Raw genomic sequence first — 16,678 nt, 5'->3', positions numbered from 1 at the left:
TATATATATCTATATCTATATATATATATATATATATAGTGTGTATGTATATGTGTGTGTGTATATATATATATATATATATATACACATCTCATACTATCATCATCGTCACAAAGTCACCGGTATCATTTTGTTGTATTTCCTTCTAGAAATTCTTTTCATATGCAGATATTTTTTACATATCTCTAATCAGAGTGAATATATGATGTTGTAGCTACCTGCCCTTTAAAAGCAAAGCCAACAATATACGATATGCATTTTTTCTTGTTATGCAGTTGTCCTAACCACCATTTTTAATAGTTATATAATAGCCCATCAAGTGGATATGTTGCAGTATACTACGTAACCATCCCACTGTTGTTGAATATTTAGGTCTCCTTCCCTTCTTTTTTCTTGGCTATTATACGTGAAAGAGAAATTACCATCTTCATATACACAGCTTTTCCATATTTTGGATTGGCTCATTTCCTTAGATTACCAAGAGTAATAGATGTATGAGTTAAGATCTTTCTTCCTTTGGTTCAAATTTGGTAGAAGTAAAATATATACATGTATATATACAAATATATACATTATATAATGTTTCAATTTTTCTTCCTCTAATTATTAGTGATACTAAATATTTTTTCATGTTTGTTTACTATTTGTTTCCTCTTTTGTAAATTGTCTGTTCATGTCTTTTACTCATTTATCTGAATATTAGTGTTTTAAAAAATCAGTTAGAAAAGTTAATGATTTTAACCCTTTGTTAATATTTGCTGTAACTATTTTTTTGCCTCTTTTTATTTTGGTAAAATTTTAGCTGCAAAAGTTAGACAAAAATCTCATTACAGAAATTTTGAAAACTAGAGAAACACATTAAAAAAATCATTTTAATTCTGTCACCCTAACATAACCACTATTATCATTCCCACTAATTTTTTTTTAAAAATGCATCTATTTTACAAAGTTGTAACTGCAGTGTGCAAACAATTTTAAAACCTGTTTTATTAACCCAGAAGTATTTTTCTGAAATGCCCCATAGTCTTCATAATCATCATTTAAAATAACAGCATAATATTCCATGGAATGGATTCACCCTTTCCTTATTGCTAGATATTCATGTTATGTCTAATTTTTTAAAATAAATAACACTGGTAATTATCATCAGGTAAATAGTTTCTTTTCCATATTTTGAATTATTTTCTTAGGAAACATTCTCAGAAGTAGATTACTAGATAAAAGAGCATTAATACATGCTGGCTACCAAACTGTTTTCTTAAGGGGTTGACCCAAACCACACTATTACTAGCAAACTGAGTACCATTTTTTTTTCAGTTCTATTAAAGATAGGCTTAAAAAGAGGCTACCTACTTATCTGCATTTCTTTGATTAGTAGAGATGAACATTGTCCCATGTTTTCCAGTTGTGCTGAAAACTCCTTTGTAAATTGTCTATTCATGTTCTTTGCCCATACTTCTTCTTATACATCATACTGTATGAATGTCTCAGAAAATGCAAACCTGTCAGATTTTGTCATATTTATGTCAAATATGCCTTTCTAGTCTGTGTTTAGATTTTATTTTTGAAATGGCCATAAAAGTTAGTTTGGTTTTAAAATTTTATACAAATATGTTGATCTTTTCCTTTGTTTGTTTTTCTTCTATTCTTTCCTAAGCTTAGAAAACTATTCCCCTTTAGAAGCCTGAGGAATATTCATTCATCCTAGGTTTTTTTTTCCTAATTTGCTTTTTTATATTTAACTCTTCAATCCAGCTGCCACTTATTTTAGTTTATTACAGGAGATGAGGGTATAAATGCTACAAGCTGTCACAACATCATTTACCGAACAATCCTTCCCAATCACTTGCAACACATCCTTTATAACTGATTGAATTCTTATATGCAACAGTCTCTTTGGGGAGTGTACTATAACATCATTTGTCTAACCTTATACCAGTGGTACCAGTGTTTTCATTATCACAGTTTTGCATGTTTAATATCTAATAGCATTAGTCTCTCATTACTCTTCTTTTGCAGAATTTTCTTTGAAAATCACTCTTCTTTGGCTTTCAGATGCAATTATTTGCTGTCTTACCTCTAAGAGATAACTTCTTGAGGGCAGAATTGGTTTATTTCCTTAGAATATTGCTGAGAATAATAGTACTGGGTCAACAGGTACAAACATTTTCCCCACTCTTAACATTTATTTCCAAAGTTTTCAAAAAGAGTGTGCTAATTTCACTGTAATCCTGCCAGCACCTGGATATTTTGAAATAAAAGATTTTTTTTTTTTCAAAATTGGTAGGGGAAAAATGTACCATGCTTCAATTTCTGTATCTCTGCTTATTAGTGATGATAAAAATATGCTTGACACCGTGTAGGTGCTTAATCAATGCCTGTTGAATGAATAAATGGCATGTATGAACCTGTACATGTATTTGGGGATGCGGGGGTTTAAACAGATATTGTGGTTATAAAAGATAAATGCCCGCTAGATGTAAGTTTGTGGGCTAAATGCCTGTAGTCCATCTGAAGAGAGGTTCTAGAGGCACCAAGAACCCCTTGGAATTTGGACCTGAATTGGGGCAATCTCTAGAGACGCTTGGTAATTTATATTTACCACAGGCATGTCTCTTTCCAGGTAGGATCAGCTGCAAGCTGTCTGAAACAGTTAAGATAATGGCGTGTGGGTATGCCCACGCCTGCATACAGCCCCAGAGGCAGCCATAGTTGGCTGGAGATAGAGTGTGCTTCCTTTGGCAGCAAAAGAGTAATAAGAAGTGGCAGGTACCTGGGTATTCCACTGCAAACTGACCCAGGCCCTAGGAGGCCTTAAGTGGTGAATTTAAATACATAAGCTGCTCCAGTGCCACATGCAGAAACTAGAGCTGACTGGTAGGACTGGGCATTTCCCATGAAACCACACTACTTTTCTTTTCAACTTGCTAAGCGTGAGAAGGCATAGAAGTCCTTGGTTCAGAGAAGCTTGGTTTTGTCCCTTTTATCTATAGCTTGAAGCAGACAGGGTCATTTTTCCCTCCTAGAGATCACTGTCTTGATTTTGAATTTTTTTAATAGAGCAAAAACTAACAAAAGGCAGGTTGTTTCTCTTTGTTTTTAAGGCCATGTAAAACTCATTACTAAACACAGCTTCTCTATGTTCCACCACCTCAGTTGTAGATTCTAGTAGTAAACTTACTCAGGGATTTCCTTGGTCATGAAATCTATCTATTTGATGAAAGAATTCCATATTATTACCTTAATCTGCATATGCTGAAATTGTGCTCAAGATTTTATTCTGAAAAATGAAGTGCTGTTTTCTCTAGACTCAAGAGCACTAGAGTATCAAGGTCATGGCAGATAGTATGAACAACTGGTGTGTGAATGATGCATTGGCAGTTCCTACCACTGCTGCTTTATTTCACTCAAATAGCACATTGATAAATTCAGTTTTTAAACTCCCTCTCCTCTGGAGGGGGGCATAAATTAGGAGTTTGGGGTTAACAGATACACACTACTATATATAGAATAGGTAAACAACAAGGACCTACTATATAGCACAGGGAACTATACTCAGCATCTTGTAATAACCTATAATGGAAAAGAATCTGAAAAGTATAACTGAACCACTTTGCTGTACAGCTGAAACTAACACAACTTTGCAAATTAACTATACTTCGATAAAAATAAATAAATAAATAAATAAATAAAATCCTTCTCCTCCAACATGTACTACAGCCATCTTAAGCAAGATACCAAATGCTGAATAAGGCTCAGCAGTCCCTGTCAGACACAGAGTATAGCTGTTTGAAATGTTAACATCAAACTCCAAAAGGACTTTTCCTGTAACTCCAAGTAGCAATAGCTGTTGCACAAGCCCTTTCTCCTTAGGTTAACACCTCTCAGTTGCCACTTTGCTGCTTAGAGATGGCAGCATAAGCCTCCTTTTTTAAAAAATTTATTTATTTTATTTATTTATTTTTGGCTGCATTGGGTCTCTGTTGCTGTGCGCAGGCTTTCTCTAGTTGCGGCGAGCGGGGGCTATTCTTCTTTGCGTTGCGCGGGCTTCTCATTGCAGTGGTTTCTCTTGTTGCGGAGCACGGGCTCTAGGCACGCAGGCTTCAGTAGTTGTGGCACATGGGCTCAGTAGTTGTGGCGCATGGGCTTAGTTGCTCTGCGGCATGTGGGATCTTCCCGGACCAGGGCTCGAACCCGTGTCCCCTGCATTGGCAGGTGGACTCTTAACCACTGTGCCACCAGGGAAGCCCTAAGCCTCCTTTTTGATTCTTCAGCCTTTTGTTTTAAATCTGTTCTCATCAATTCTCCACCTATTCAAAAATCTGTTTGCCACTCCTTTCAAGAACTAGCTCTAGGGCTTCCCTGGTGGCGCAGTGGTTGAGAATCTGCCTGCTAATGCAGGGGACACGGGTTCGAGGCCTGCTCTGGGAGGATCCCACATGCCACGGAGCAACTAGGCCCGTGAGCCACAACTACTGAGCCTGCACGTCTGGAGCCTCTGCTCCGCAACGAGAGGCCGCGATAGTGAGAGGCCCGCGCACCGTGACGAAGAGTGGCCCCCACTCGCCACAACTAGAGAAAGCCCTCACACAGAAATGAAGACCCAACACAGCAAAAATAAATTAATTAATTAATAAACTCCTACCCCCAACATCTTCTTTAAAAAAAAAAAAAAAAAAAAGAACTAGCTCTAAAATTCACCTCTTCCAAGACTTCCATGATTAATTGCTCCTTACTGCTAAATCTCTTCAGCTCATACATATATTCAATTGGTACCAAAATTGACGTTGCTCCCTAATTATTCTAGTTTTAATAATGTTTCTAGAGTATAAGTTCCTTGAAGACAGGGGAATTTCCAGAAAGCTTAAAAGGAATTTAGAGATTGTCTAGATATCTAGATTAATATCCTTTGCTCTGCCCATTTTCCTGATGAAGAGACTGAGACCGAGAGAGGTTAATCTGTCCAAGTCAATCAGCCAAGTTTGTAGAAAAACTAGGCATAAAGCCCAGGTGTCCTGACTTTCAACAGTACACTTTCCACTATATTATGTCATCTTTTATTTTACTTGTATCTCTTCAGAAGGCGTAGTAAAGTGTCATACACACACACACCCCACGTCTCTCAATAACTGCCAATACAATAAACATAAGAGTTTACATAAATAAGAAACTGACTCAAGGAAAGAGATAGAAAGCAGAAAGGTCATTTTCTTACTTCTTTGCATGATGCCACCCTCCGGACCAGTTGATCGCTACTTTGCACATTCCATCAATCAGGCACTGGGCAGCTGTGATTGTAGCCCCTCCTACAGCTGCTGCATAGTCAAATATTCCTTCAGTGGCTGGGCAGTCATAACCTTCAGGCAAACATCAGAAGAGCTTGTTAAAAGATAAGCTGGATAAAGAGGGGTGTGATATTATGATTTATAATAAGGAATATACAGTTAACCCTTGAACAACATGGGTTTGAACAGCGCAGGCCTACTTACAGGTGGATTCTTTTTTCAGCAGTAAATACTACAGTACTACACCATTAGCAGGTTGAATCCGCGGATGCGCAGCTGCAAATGTGGAGGGCTAACTATAAGTTATCCTCAGGTTTTCAACTGCACAGAGGCTGGGTGCCCCTAACCCATGCGCTGTTTAAGGATCAACTGTATTTCTTCCCAGTTTGTGGCACAGAGTTCCTAAAATTCTTGGAATTCCTAAATGATGAGTTATAGATGTGTCTTGGTTATATTAATGAGGTAACTTGTGGACCACATCTAAGGATGGGGGTTGACTGCCAGTAGAATTATGAGGGTTGGAACTATCAGTTCCACCCCCCTGACCTCCTCTGTGAGGCCAGAGGAACTGGTGATTGAGTTTGTAAAAAATGAATAAACAGAAACTTCAATTAAATAGTCAGGAGACCAGAAGGGGGAGCTCTCACACCCTGAAATGATAACCAAGTTTAACAAGAAGAAAGACTTCTCTTCTTTCCTGGCAAGGACTCAATGAAAAGCCATGGACTCTTTTTTTTTAAAAAACCATAGCTCTCCCAAGTTCCTTTCCCTCTCTGTAAAAGTGTTCTTCTTCCCTTGCCATGGCTTGCCATGGTTGCAGACCCCAAATTGCAATTCTCTGCTGATCCAAAACAAACCCATCTTTGATGGAGAAGTATCTGGCAGCCTACTTGTTTAGGTCAACAGGTTTAATCACCAATTGGCCAATGACTTAATCATTCATGCCTACGTAATGAAGCCTCCATAAAAACCCCAAAGGAGAGGGTTTGGAGAACTTCTGGGTTGGTGAACACGTGGAGATTTGGGGAGATTGGCACACCTGGAGAGGGCATGGAAACTCCACGCCCTTTCCCCATACCTTGCCTTTATGCACCTCTTCCATCTGGCTGTTCCTGAGTTATATCCTTTAATGATTAACTGGTAATGCAGTGAATATATGGGTTTCCTGGGTTCTGTGAGACGCTCTAGCAAATTAATTAAATCCACGGAGGGGGTCATGAGAATTTCTGATTTATAGAGAGTTAGTCAGAAGTACAGGTAACAACTTGGACTTGTGCTTGGCATTCTGAGTTGGTGAGGTTGCTAGAACCTCCAATTTGCAGCCTGTCAGCCAGAGCACAGGTAACAGCTTGGGTTTGCAATTGATGTCTGACGTGGAGAGAAGTCTTGTGGGACTGAGCACTTCACCTGTGGAATCTGATGCTCTCTCCGGGTAGAGAGTGTCAGAACTGAGTTGAATTGTAGGACACCAAGCTGGTGTCCTGAGCATTGTTTGGTGGTGTGGGGGGAAATTCCCCCCTCCACACATTGGAATTGGGTCCAGTGCCCTATTAGGAGGAGTAGGTTGAGGTATGTCAACAACATGCCTTACCAGAAAGCTGCTGTGCTAACATCAGCTCCAAAATGAGAGCTAAACACCTTCAATGTCGGGGAAGGAATTCTTTAGTATTACAGCTAGAAAGACTAAACCTTGAAGATTAACTAGTCACATCCTATAGATGGAGAAACTGAGGACTGAGAGGTGATATGTCATATCTGTGATGACACAGAGCCAGGTCTGGGTCCCCCTGGTGTCTTAAGCCCACACCCCTGCCCTACACACACACCTCCAGTCCAGTGTTCTTCTACTAAATCATGCTGTTTCTCTAGACTATCCTATTCGCCACTTATGGTTTTTAAAAATGCAGCTGTTTAATGACAGACAAGGTATCAAACTTAGCAAGAACATAAATATACACTGAAGTTAAAATATAAGGTCACAGGACAGTTAAATCAGTGTACATACAGCCAGACCCAATCTGGGCACTGATATTAGGGCGCCAAGCAACTGAAAGGTTTTCCTCCATTTGATCCAGCATTAATTTTGCTCAACTCATATGGGAGTGTGGTCAAACGAAGAGATTAATATTGTGGTTAACACATTAGTTGTTAATTTAGAAGTATTAAAGACCATCATGCAAGTTATAAAAGATTAAGTAGTTATGATCTGTAGATGGAGGTCGGCTATCTCCCGTCATTGCCTAGTAACGACTTTACCTAGTCCATATTCTATGGAGTCTGGATGATCATCATCTCCTTCTTGGCTGACCTTCTGGAGATGCTGCAGATAGGCATCGGTGTGGAAAGTGGCCATCTCCTCCATGGAGGCCACTTTGGGCTTAACTATCCTAATAATAACAGGGAACAAAGAAAGGTGAGTGAGTCAGATCCAGAGTATGCCAGAACCTGGAAGCAGGAGCCAGCAGTTGGAGCGAAAATACAACTTCCAGCTTCTGGTTCCAGGAGGCTGAAGCAATAAACACGTTCTGTTCCTCCACAGCAATCCAGTCTTCATTTCCTCACATCTACGTGGTGACTCCATTAAAAAGGGGTGAGAGGATAGATATCTCCCTTGAGTTTACAGGCAGGTTAAAAAAAAGAGTTATTATATTTAAGTTAAATAATCAGGTATTAGACAAATTTTGCTCTGTGAGTTACAACTTTCATGACAAACCAGTAGGAAGAGATATTTTCATTTGAATCAGTTTTCCTAATTGGGCAAATACAATCCTTTCAACTATATTTTTACTTTAATAGGCAGCTGTATTGTCATGAATTTTGAATTTGGAGTCAGAGAACTGGCTTCCCGTCCTAATTACCAGCTCTATAACCTCAGATAAGCTGATTGTTCTGTAGTTCAGTTTCCTCATCTGTAAAGTGGGGATATCTTATAGGACTTAGGTGAAGATTAAATGATAACATACATGACAATGCTTTGTGGATAACTGTCATTATTATTAATATTAAAGGATAAAAAAATAGGCAACCAAAAAATGTGAAGGTTTCTATAATTGGTCCCTCACATCTGCCTCTGAGAGGAAGGAGAGAAGGAGCAAACAGGCTGGAACTGGGATTTGCTCAGAAGCTCTCAACCCACTGTTCACAAGAAGTGAAAATAGGAGTGACGGAGAGAATACAGGGTGCTAACCTAACAACAGGACTTAACCACCTCTAACTTCTAGCTGCCTAGTCCCCATATCCTCTTCCTGACTCTGCCACTGCCACTACTGCTCTCTAGCCCTCACCACTCAAAGGGTGGTCTATGGACCAGCAGCAGCATCACCTGGGAGCTTGTTAGAAAGGCAGAATTTCAGCCTCCCCTCAGATGTACTGAATCAGAATTTGTACTTCAGTGTTCACTTCAGCACATATACTAAAATTGGAATGATACAGCGATTAGCAAGGCCCCTATGCAAGGATGACGCTCAAATTTGTGAAACATTCCATATATTTTGGATTGGGAGTTTGGGCTTAGCAGATGCAAACTATTATATAGAAAATGGAAAGACAACAAGGTCCTATTGTATAGCACAGGGAACTATATTCAATATCCTGTGATAAACCATAATGGAAAAGAAAATGAAAAAGAATATACATATATATCTAAATCACTTTGCTGTACACCAGAAACTAAACAACACTGTAAATCAACTATACAATTAAAAAAAAAGAATTTGTATTTTAACAAGGTGATTCATATGCACATTCAAGTTTAAAAAGCATGACCCAGGCCACAGGGAGGCATTAGTGGTTTCTTTGTTTGCTGAAGGGGAACATGCCCATGAGTTTCTCCTGAATTAATATGGTTATACAGGCTACTATCATCACCAAGCAAGCTCAGCCTCAAAAAGTAAATATAAATAGCCAAGATCCAAGGAGTCTTGCTTCTTCTTCAAGAAAACATGTCTACACCCTCAGAAGTGATAACTCTGCCCATTAAAATAAAAATTTTACAGTTTCTTGGACCATGTTTCCCAGCCCTAATTGCTCCCTCTTTTAATACCCTTCCTCTTCCTTAACAAATCCTTACCGAAAGCCTCCTTACTTAACAGCAAGGAAATTAGACAGTTTTGCTTTGCTTTGATTTCTTGTTTGTCAAAGTAATTTTTTGAACTGTTAAATAACTTTAATGGAAAGCATGTCGTTTTTCTGTTTACCAAACATACGGGTTAAAAAACGGTTGAAAAACATTCATAAAGAAGATATTCAATAATTGATTTTGTTAGTAATAAGGATAAAATTTACACTACCTTCTGGGAGATAAATGAAGCATACCACACTAGCCAGCATAGACAGATGCTCACCCAATTGGCCAGAAAATGTCACAAACAATCCTACAAGTGTCAGGGTTATAATATTTACTCTTATAACGACAAACAACAAGTTCACTTATTTGTTTTTTTTTTAAAGAAGCACTTAGCTCCGTGCTGAGTTATGGCCTTGGTTCCAGGAGTTTCCTTTGGTCTTGACTGTCTCCAGGCTCATCATTAAAGTTTGGTGGTGGTAATGGTGTATCTAAAAGTCTTAAGTTGAACCCATACTCCCAGGTCTGGCTTAGGAAAGACAAAAAACCCCAAAACCAGAACACCTCCCAGCTGAACGTCATTTTTTCTATCAGATAGATTTTAGTACCCAAGTGTACTCACCCCGAAACCTCCACAAAACACCTATCCCTAGGATACTTCCCTCCCAGCAATAAAGTCCTATTTCTTAAGTGCTTCATGCACCACTTTTTTCGAGTTTTCTTAATTCTTCAAGAGCTTTTACTAGGTTACAGGCAGATTACCAACACTGTGAATCACAAAAAGCTTTGAAAAAAGGACCATTCTCTCCCTAATTAGCCCCGCTGTGAAGCAGGAAGTTAAGGCTATGAACACCTGGGTTCAGGGCTCTGTTCAAGCACAACTTACCTCATTTGCTTATGCAGTGCATATGCTTCAATCAAGGAATGTACCATACTGGCCTAAAAACATCAGCAAAAAAGGAAGAAAAAAAAGGCAGAAAATAGTCTCAAATGTTTAATTCAGAGAAATCCCATCTACTTCATCATCCTGAACAAAGGAACTAACTTTTAACTCCCCTCCCTTTTTACTTAACAGCTACAAAGCACTTTAGACAATACCAAGTATCTAAATCGCTAAGGAGAAAGCTATCGGGCCTTACGGAGGTGGTGGAACACTTCTCCTGCAGCTTCTTCTCCACTTCGGGGATCCCTGGCAGTAGAGACACCATCCCCTCCATGCCATCCCCTCCCCCCGCACCTCCACCCCACCCCCACCTGTCCGTTGGACGCCCCGCTGCGCTCTCAGGAAACTCTCTGAGGGAACACTTCCTCCATCACCTGGTACAGCCGCCCAAATTTCTGCTGAAGATTTCCCCCAGCCCTGTATCCTCTTCGCTTCCTAATGCCCTCCCGTCCACCGGCCCCCCGCCCACACCCCCAAAACCGACGGTCTTTCATCCCAACCTTTCTTACCCGTTTGGGGACTTTGGCCAGGGAGTCGCACATGCTAACATACTCAGGACTGTAAATGTAAACCGGGGGCAGCGACTGCCCACCGTCCGCCGGTTCCTCTGGCTCCTCCATCTTCCACTTACAGCCGTTCCGGAGCCACGGTCCGGATCCGGCTTTTTTCGGACTCAGCCCGGGCTCCGGTTCCTGCTCCTCTGATCGGCCGCAGCGGTGCACCCTGATCAACATTCCCTCCTAGTTTCGAGACCGCCGGTGACACTGTCCCTGCTCCCCATCCAGTTGAAGAAATGCATGGGCTTTCTCAGGCCAGAACCCCTACATTTAGTGACTACAGTTCAAAAACGGAGGTCGGCAGATATAAAAGCACAAATAGCTGCCAATTAGGATCGATATTTTATAGCACAAATAAGCACAGTCAAAACTAACCATTGTTGCCCTACGGGGCCATTTGAAATGAAGTCAGACCAGCCTCAGAGCATGCTGGGAGATGTAGTTTCGAGGGATTTGAGTAGCGGAAGAGTCGGGGCTAATTACTAAAATAGCCGCGAATTTGAGTTTTAGCGCTAAAACACACACACACACACACACACACACACACACACACACACAAAGGATCAGCGTCAACGCTTTATGAATTGTCTCAATCTGCAAACACACCCGTATAAATATCTAAAGACAGACACAATGTGGCCACTAAGAGCCCAGCACCACCCAACACATCAGACGTGCTCTTTTTGGTGGGGGATTAATTAATGGTACAAACTGTTTGAAAAGTTTACACAGTCAATTCTGTGCTGCAACTTAGTTCACTGTTTTTCATCATTAACTATCCATGTCCATATAAGAGTTAACAATCTCAATAATTTACTCTGGCAAAGCTGGTACCACTTTCCCAAGACGCTGGCTGGTACTCTGTAAATTGCTTCATAGATTCCAGTCAAGCAATGATGTCAAATCACTCCTTGAAAATTCACATGGAGTTAAGTGTGTAAGCAGATACTTTCAGTGATGTTTGGAAACTGCAGCTCTTCTTCCTTCCCTCCTTTTTTTCTCTGCAGCTATACAAGGGTTAGGGAAATATTTTAGGTTTAGTGTGAGGGTACACATTAAAGAGTATCCTGGAGCAGTTTTAGAATTACCATCAGTATTTCCAGGTTCCTGGGGGCCCCTATGATCTGACGCAAACTAGCCAATGCCCAAGGCCCCAACTCTCACATCAACATGAATTGACCTCTCAGGCAGTCCAATATTCTAGTTTGCTTTTTTCCCCCTAGTCTTTAAACATTTATGGAGTATTGTGATATGCACTTGGATATACTATCTCATTTCATCCTTGCAACAGTCCTATAAAGGAGGTTGTAATACACCCACTTTACAGATGCAGTTTAGAGAAAATAACTGTTCAAAGTCACAAACAGAAAAGCAGGAATTCAAAACCAGGTCTGCCTGACACTGACGTTTTTGAACATTCCCTTTACTATATAAACTTGATTCCTCCAGGATGACTTTGTGTTAAATCTAACTTTGTTCAACCTCCATTTAGTATCCCCTCAATACTTAGTATTCTGGATTTTTTTTTTCTCCTGCGATGTGTTTCTTTAGCTAGAATGTAAGCTCTCATGCTCCTTTTGTATCTTCCCATAACAACCAGCTCAAAGTTCTGCCATCATTCAATCCTTCATCAAACTTTATCTGACATCAACTAAGTGTACAGTACAGCTGAGGATTCAATCCTCAAGATGAATTACAGCCTGATCTCTGCTCTCAGGGAATTTGCATTCTTGTAGATGGGATGGATACATAAGAAGCAGAGTCAGATAATGAATGTAGGATGCTTGTTTAATAACTAAGCATTAAGTACTTAATAAATGGTACTTAGTAAATGGCAACTAGGGTTCTTATTCAGTGACATCTGAGAGGGTCCTAGTGGATAGATGGGATTTTACCTGGTGAAGAAGGGAGCCAGGGGAGGGCATGCTGATTAGAATCAACAGCATAAGCAAAAACAAAAAGGAGAACATTTCTAAGCTAGTTTAGTTGAAGGGGCTGGCTCATGAAGTGTTTTGAATACTAGACTAAAGAGAATAGACTTCATCCTGTGGGAAACGGGAAGACATTTAAACAGAAATCTTAAAATAAAAGATGTCTACAGCAGTAGTGTGTAGGGAAGATTAGCTATTGAAAGACTACAGGCAGTGAGTGCTGCAATGGATCAGATAAGAAATAATGATCATTTATGGTTTTGTTTTGTTTTTTTGTTCTTCTTTTGGCTGTGCCGCGTGGCATGCAGGATCCCGACCAGGGTTAGAACTTGTGCCCCCTGCGGTGGAAGCATGGAGTCCTAACCACTGGACCGCCAGGGAATTCCAAAGCGATGATGATTTAAACTAGGGTAGGGACAATGGAAACAGAGAGGGAGAAACAATGCACAGGGTAGGTTCAACAGACTTCCTTACTATTAGTACTTGAATATTGGTGAGAGCAGATGGAGAAGAGTTATTGAAAATTCTTAAAGTCTGTGTGAAGAGAAGGCCAGCAGTATCAATATAAGGAAGAGGGAAATGAGAAGGAAGAACTCAGAGGGTAGGGCAGGTGCTTAACCCAGTTTATTTCCCCACATAGATAAGAGATAGCTAAAGTCATAACAGTGGTTGAGATAGTCAAGGGAACATGGCTGTCTCCACTGTGATGTCTAATCATCATATCTAACTTAACATTTTCAAACCAAACTCCTGATTTTCCTATCCGAGTCTTTGCCATCCCTTCCCCATCTTTTCATAGCTCAGTAGAGATACCAACGTCTATCCAGTTGCCTAAGCCAGAAACCTGGGAGTTATTTGTATTTCCTCCTTTTCTCTCACTCCCAAATCTAATCCATCAATTTCCATTGGTTTCACGTCCAAGACGTGTCTTAACTACCTCCACTTCTCTCCTCTGCACTGCCGTCACCCCAGTCCTGGCACTGTCATCTCTCACCTGGACTTCCTGCAATACCTAGCTGGCTTCTACTTCAACTCTTGTTGACTTACAATCCATTCTTTTTGTAGCCGCAGAGTGAGCTTCTTAAAAAAAGTAAATCAGATCATGTCACTTTTTAAAACCTGCCCCACGCCATGGTGAGAATCTTTGAGCTAGGAAGAAGAGAGTGATTTGGGGGAATGCCGTTTGCGGGAGTTGGGAGAGAAATATGCCAAAAAGGAGACGAAAAAGGAATAGTTGGGTGAGAACTGGTACAGTTTCACAGAAATCAAGGGATGAGAGGGTTACAAGAAGGGAGAGGTAGTAACAATGTCATGTATTGCAAAAGGGTCAGGAACCCCTTTTGCCATTAGGGGCTCACTGGTGCTCTATGAAGAACACACGAGGCAAGGGAGGAAGCCAGACTGCAAGGGGTTAATGAGTGAAGCCAATGCTGTCAAGTGTAACTTCCTTTTTGAAGAAATTTGTGAAAGGAAGGAATTATTATAGTATATCAACCTAGGGGGATGTCAGAGCCCAGGAATATTTTTTAGAATAAGAGAGAAATGCACATATTTACAGAGGGTAAGGAGTCTATGGGGCTGTAGGAGTTGACTAAAAGGTGAGATCATGACAAGTTGGCAATATAAGGAGGAAACAGGACTTGTCTAGGGCTTTTCATGGATAGACAGTGGAGAAAGAGGGCAGGATACAGACCGGCCAAGAGACTCTAAAGTCTGGACTCTGTTTGATGTGAAAATTGATTTTTCCATGTGTTCTTTCAGTTCTAGCAACAGGTAGCTGAACACTTCAACATGGGGAGGATTGCTTTTATTTTTTATTTTTTATTTTTTTTTTGCAGTACGCGGGCCTCTCACTGTTGTGGCCTCTCCCGTTGCAGAGCACAGGCTCCGGACGCGCAGGCTCAGCGGCCATGGCTCACGGGCCCAGCCGCTCGGTGGCATGTGGGATCTTCCCGGACCGGGGCACGAAGCCGTGTCCCCTGCATCGGCAGGCGGACTCCCAACCACTGCACCGCCAGGGAAGCCCGGGAGGATTGCTTTTAAACTGGAAACAGTATCCTCATTTGGCATACAATGTGGCAAGATGATTCAATTATGGAAAAAGATAAATTGTTGCACAAGGATCTGCAACAGCAAATCTCACAGGGAGGCTGCACCCTTATTCATGATTAAGGTAGAGCACAAACCATGCCACAGGTCCCAACCTCAACTTTCCACAAGCTTAATACCCATACGATCCTTAACTTGGGAAGAAAACCTTTCTCAAAGCACCAGATTTGCAGTCAGAGGACTTGAAGTCAGAGGAAATAGGTTGAATCTTGGCTCCAAAGTTTACTAGTGTGGTGACCCTGGACAAGTTCCTGGCCTCACTTTCCTTAGCCATTTTTGCTAAAGGTAGTTTTTGAACCAGCAAGGTCAGTATGGGCTATGCCACTTCTTTTGATGATCTCCTCTGCCTTCACTTGCTGGCAGAAGCAGGCAGAAGGGAAAGGAAACACATTAAGAAGTCACCGCCCCTCTGGCCACCTTCTTTGTGCATTTTACAATATGCCCGCTGATATCTCAACTGTGAACCAACTGACCCTTGTTTTCACACCACTTCCTAATGTCTTTTCCTTGGAGAGTGTCATTGTTGAGAATGTGAACTCTATAGAGTCAAACTGCTTGGGCTCAGATCCCAGCTCTACCACTTCCTGGCTGTCTGATTTTCAACAATTTGCTTATAATGCTTAGTGCCTCAGTTCCCTCATATGGAAGATGGGGATGACAACAGTAACTAACTCACATGGTGACTGTGAAAACAGAGTAAGATGGTCCATACCAAGTGCCTGTATAACAATGTCTGGCATTTGGTAAGCACTCAAATATTGATTAGCATTTGTTTTAAGAGCTATTATGCCAAATATTCCTTAATTTGGGGGAAAGTCTCCACCCCATTGTTATCCTCACCTGCATACCGCTACTGCAAGAGTACTGTTACTGGTTTGAGAACAGGTCCTTTGCTTTTAGGCCTAGCCTTAAAAGAAATCAGACTTCTGCTAAATAGAGGGTGACCATACCATCCAAACTGGGACACTTTTGAGTGACAGAGAGTGAGTGCTATTAATAATTATGCCAGGACAACAGGCATAAATGGGGACTGTCCTGGGCAAACCAAGACTTAAGGTCACTCAAGTTTAATAGGAAATGAAGACTAAATGTGGAAGACACTATATTTATCCCCATTGCATTAGTACAGGTACTAGGTATTTGGTAAGTAGAAAAGGGTCAGAGTAAGAATAACTTTGGACCCATCAGCTGCATAAAATTCTCAGAATGTAGTGTAACCTAATTAACCAGGATGGGACTGCAGAGACGGTTCATCCTTGCTGGATAAACCCTCTCTTGTTACACAACAGGCTAATGAGTAGTAGAACAAGATTCTGCCGAATATTTATAACACTTAGGAGAATGAACTGTTTTCAGGTACCCTCCAGTTGTGCAGGAGCACCACCTGCAAACAATTATAATGCTGACCAAAAATCAGTCTTATTCATTCATCAGAACAGGTTCCCGACAGATGTCAATAAGCTAGTTTGAATTCAGTGAGCCTAGTTTGAGCAGTCATGCACTTGAATGATAAAACTGCATTTCTTTACATATATTACATACCATATTATATAATATATAATATATGATTTCTGTATTAATATTATTCTACTTTGACCCAATTATGAGCTTTTACTGTACTGCATAATTAGAGTATGTAAAATAGAGCCATGAAATAAACTCCAATCACAGAAACACATATAAAGTTTTACACATTGGCACCAGACATGATTTAATTGGAAATTCTAATTCTTTATTCTATTTTCAAAACATAAGTGCTTAAAAAGTGTCCAATGTGTTTTTTAGTACCA

General features: G+C 40.5%; 1 protein-coding gene and 1 pseudogene across 1 annotated transcript in view; one reads left to right on the top strand and one right to left on the bottom strand.

Annotated features, from left to right (window-relative positions):
* Positions 1–11,086, bottom strand: part of HDAC8 (histone deacetylase 8) — a 242,204-nt gene extending 231,118 nt beyond the window's left edge. Inside the window, exons 1-4 of the mRNA XM_060086882.1 lie at positions 10,801–11,086; positions 10,235–10,287; positions 7,542–7,672; positions 5,216–5,357 (exon numbers count right to left, since the gene is read on the bottom strand). Of these exons, the coding sequence (XP_059942865.1) occupies positions 5,216–5,357; positions 7,542–7,672; positions 10,235–10,287; positions 10,801–11,025 (551 nt within the window). The 5' untranslated portion in view covers positions 11,026–11,086. The remainder of the gene's footprint in view (positions 1–5,215; positions 5,358–7,541; positions 7,673–10,234; positions 10,288–10,800) is intronic.
* LOC132482860 (U6 spliceosomal RNA) lies at positions 8,677–8,777 on the top strand (annotated as a pseudogene).
* Positions 11,087–16,678: the final 5,592 nt, after the last annotated feature.

The sequence above is a fragment of the Mesoplodon densirostris genome, chromosome X, assembly GCF_025265405.1.
Source record: "Mesoplodon densirostris isolate mMesDen1 chromosome X, mMesDen1 primary haplotype, whole genome shotgun sequence".
Classification (NCBI taxonomy): domain Eukaryota; kingdom Metazoa; phylum Chordata; class Mammalia; order Artiodactyla; family Ziphiidae; genus Mesoplodon; species Mesoplodon densirostris.
The sequence above is the reverse complement of the archived record's forward strand: the minus strand, read 5'-3'. Positions and strand labels throughout refer to the sequence as shown.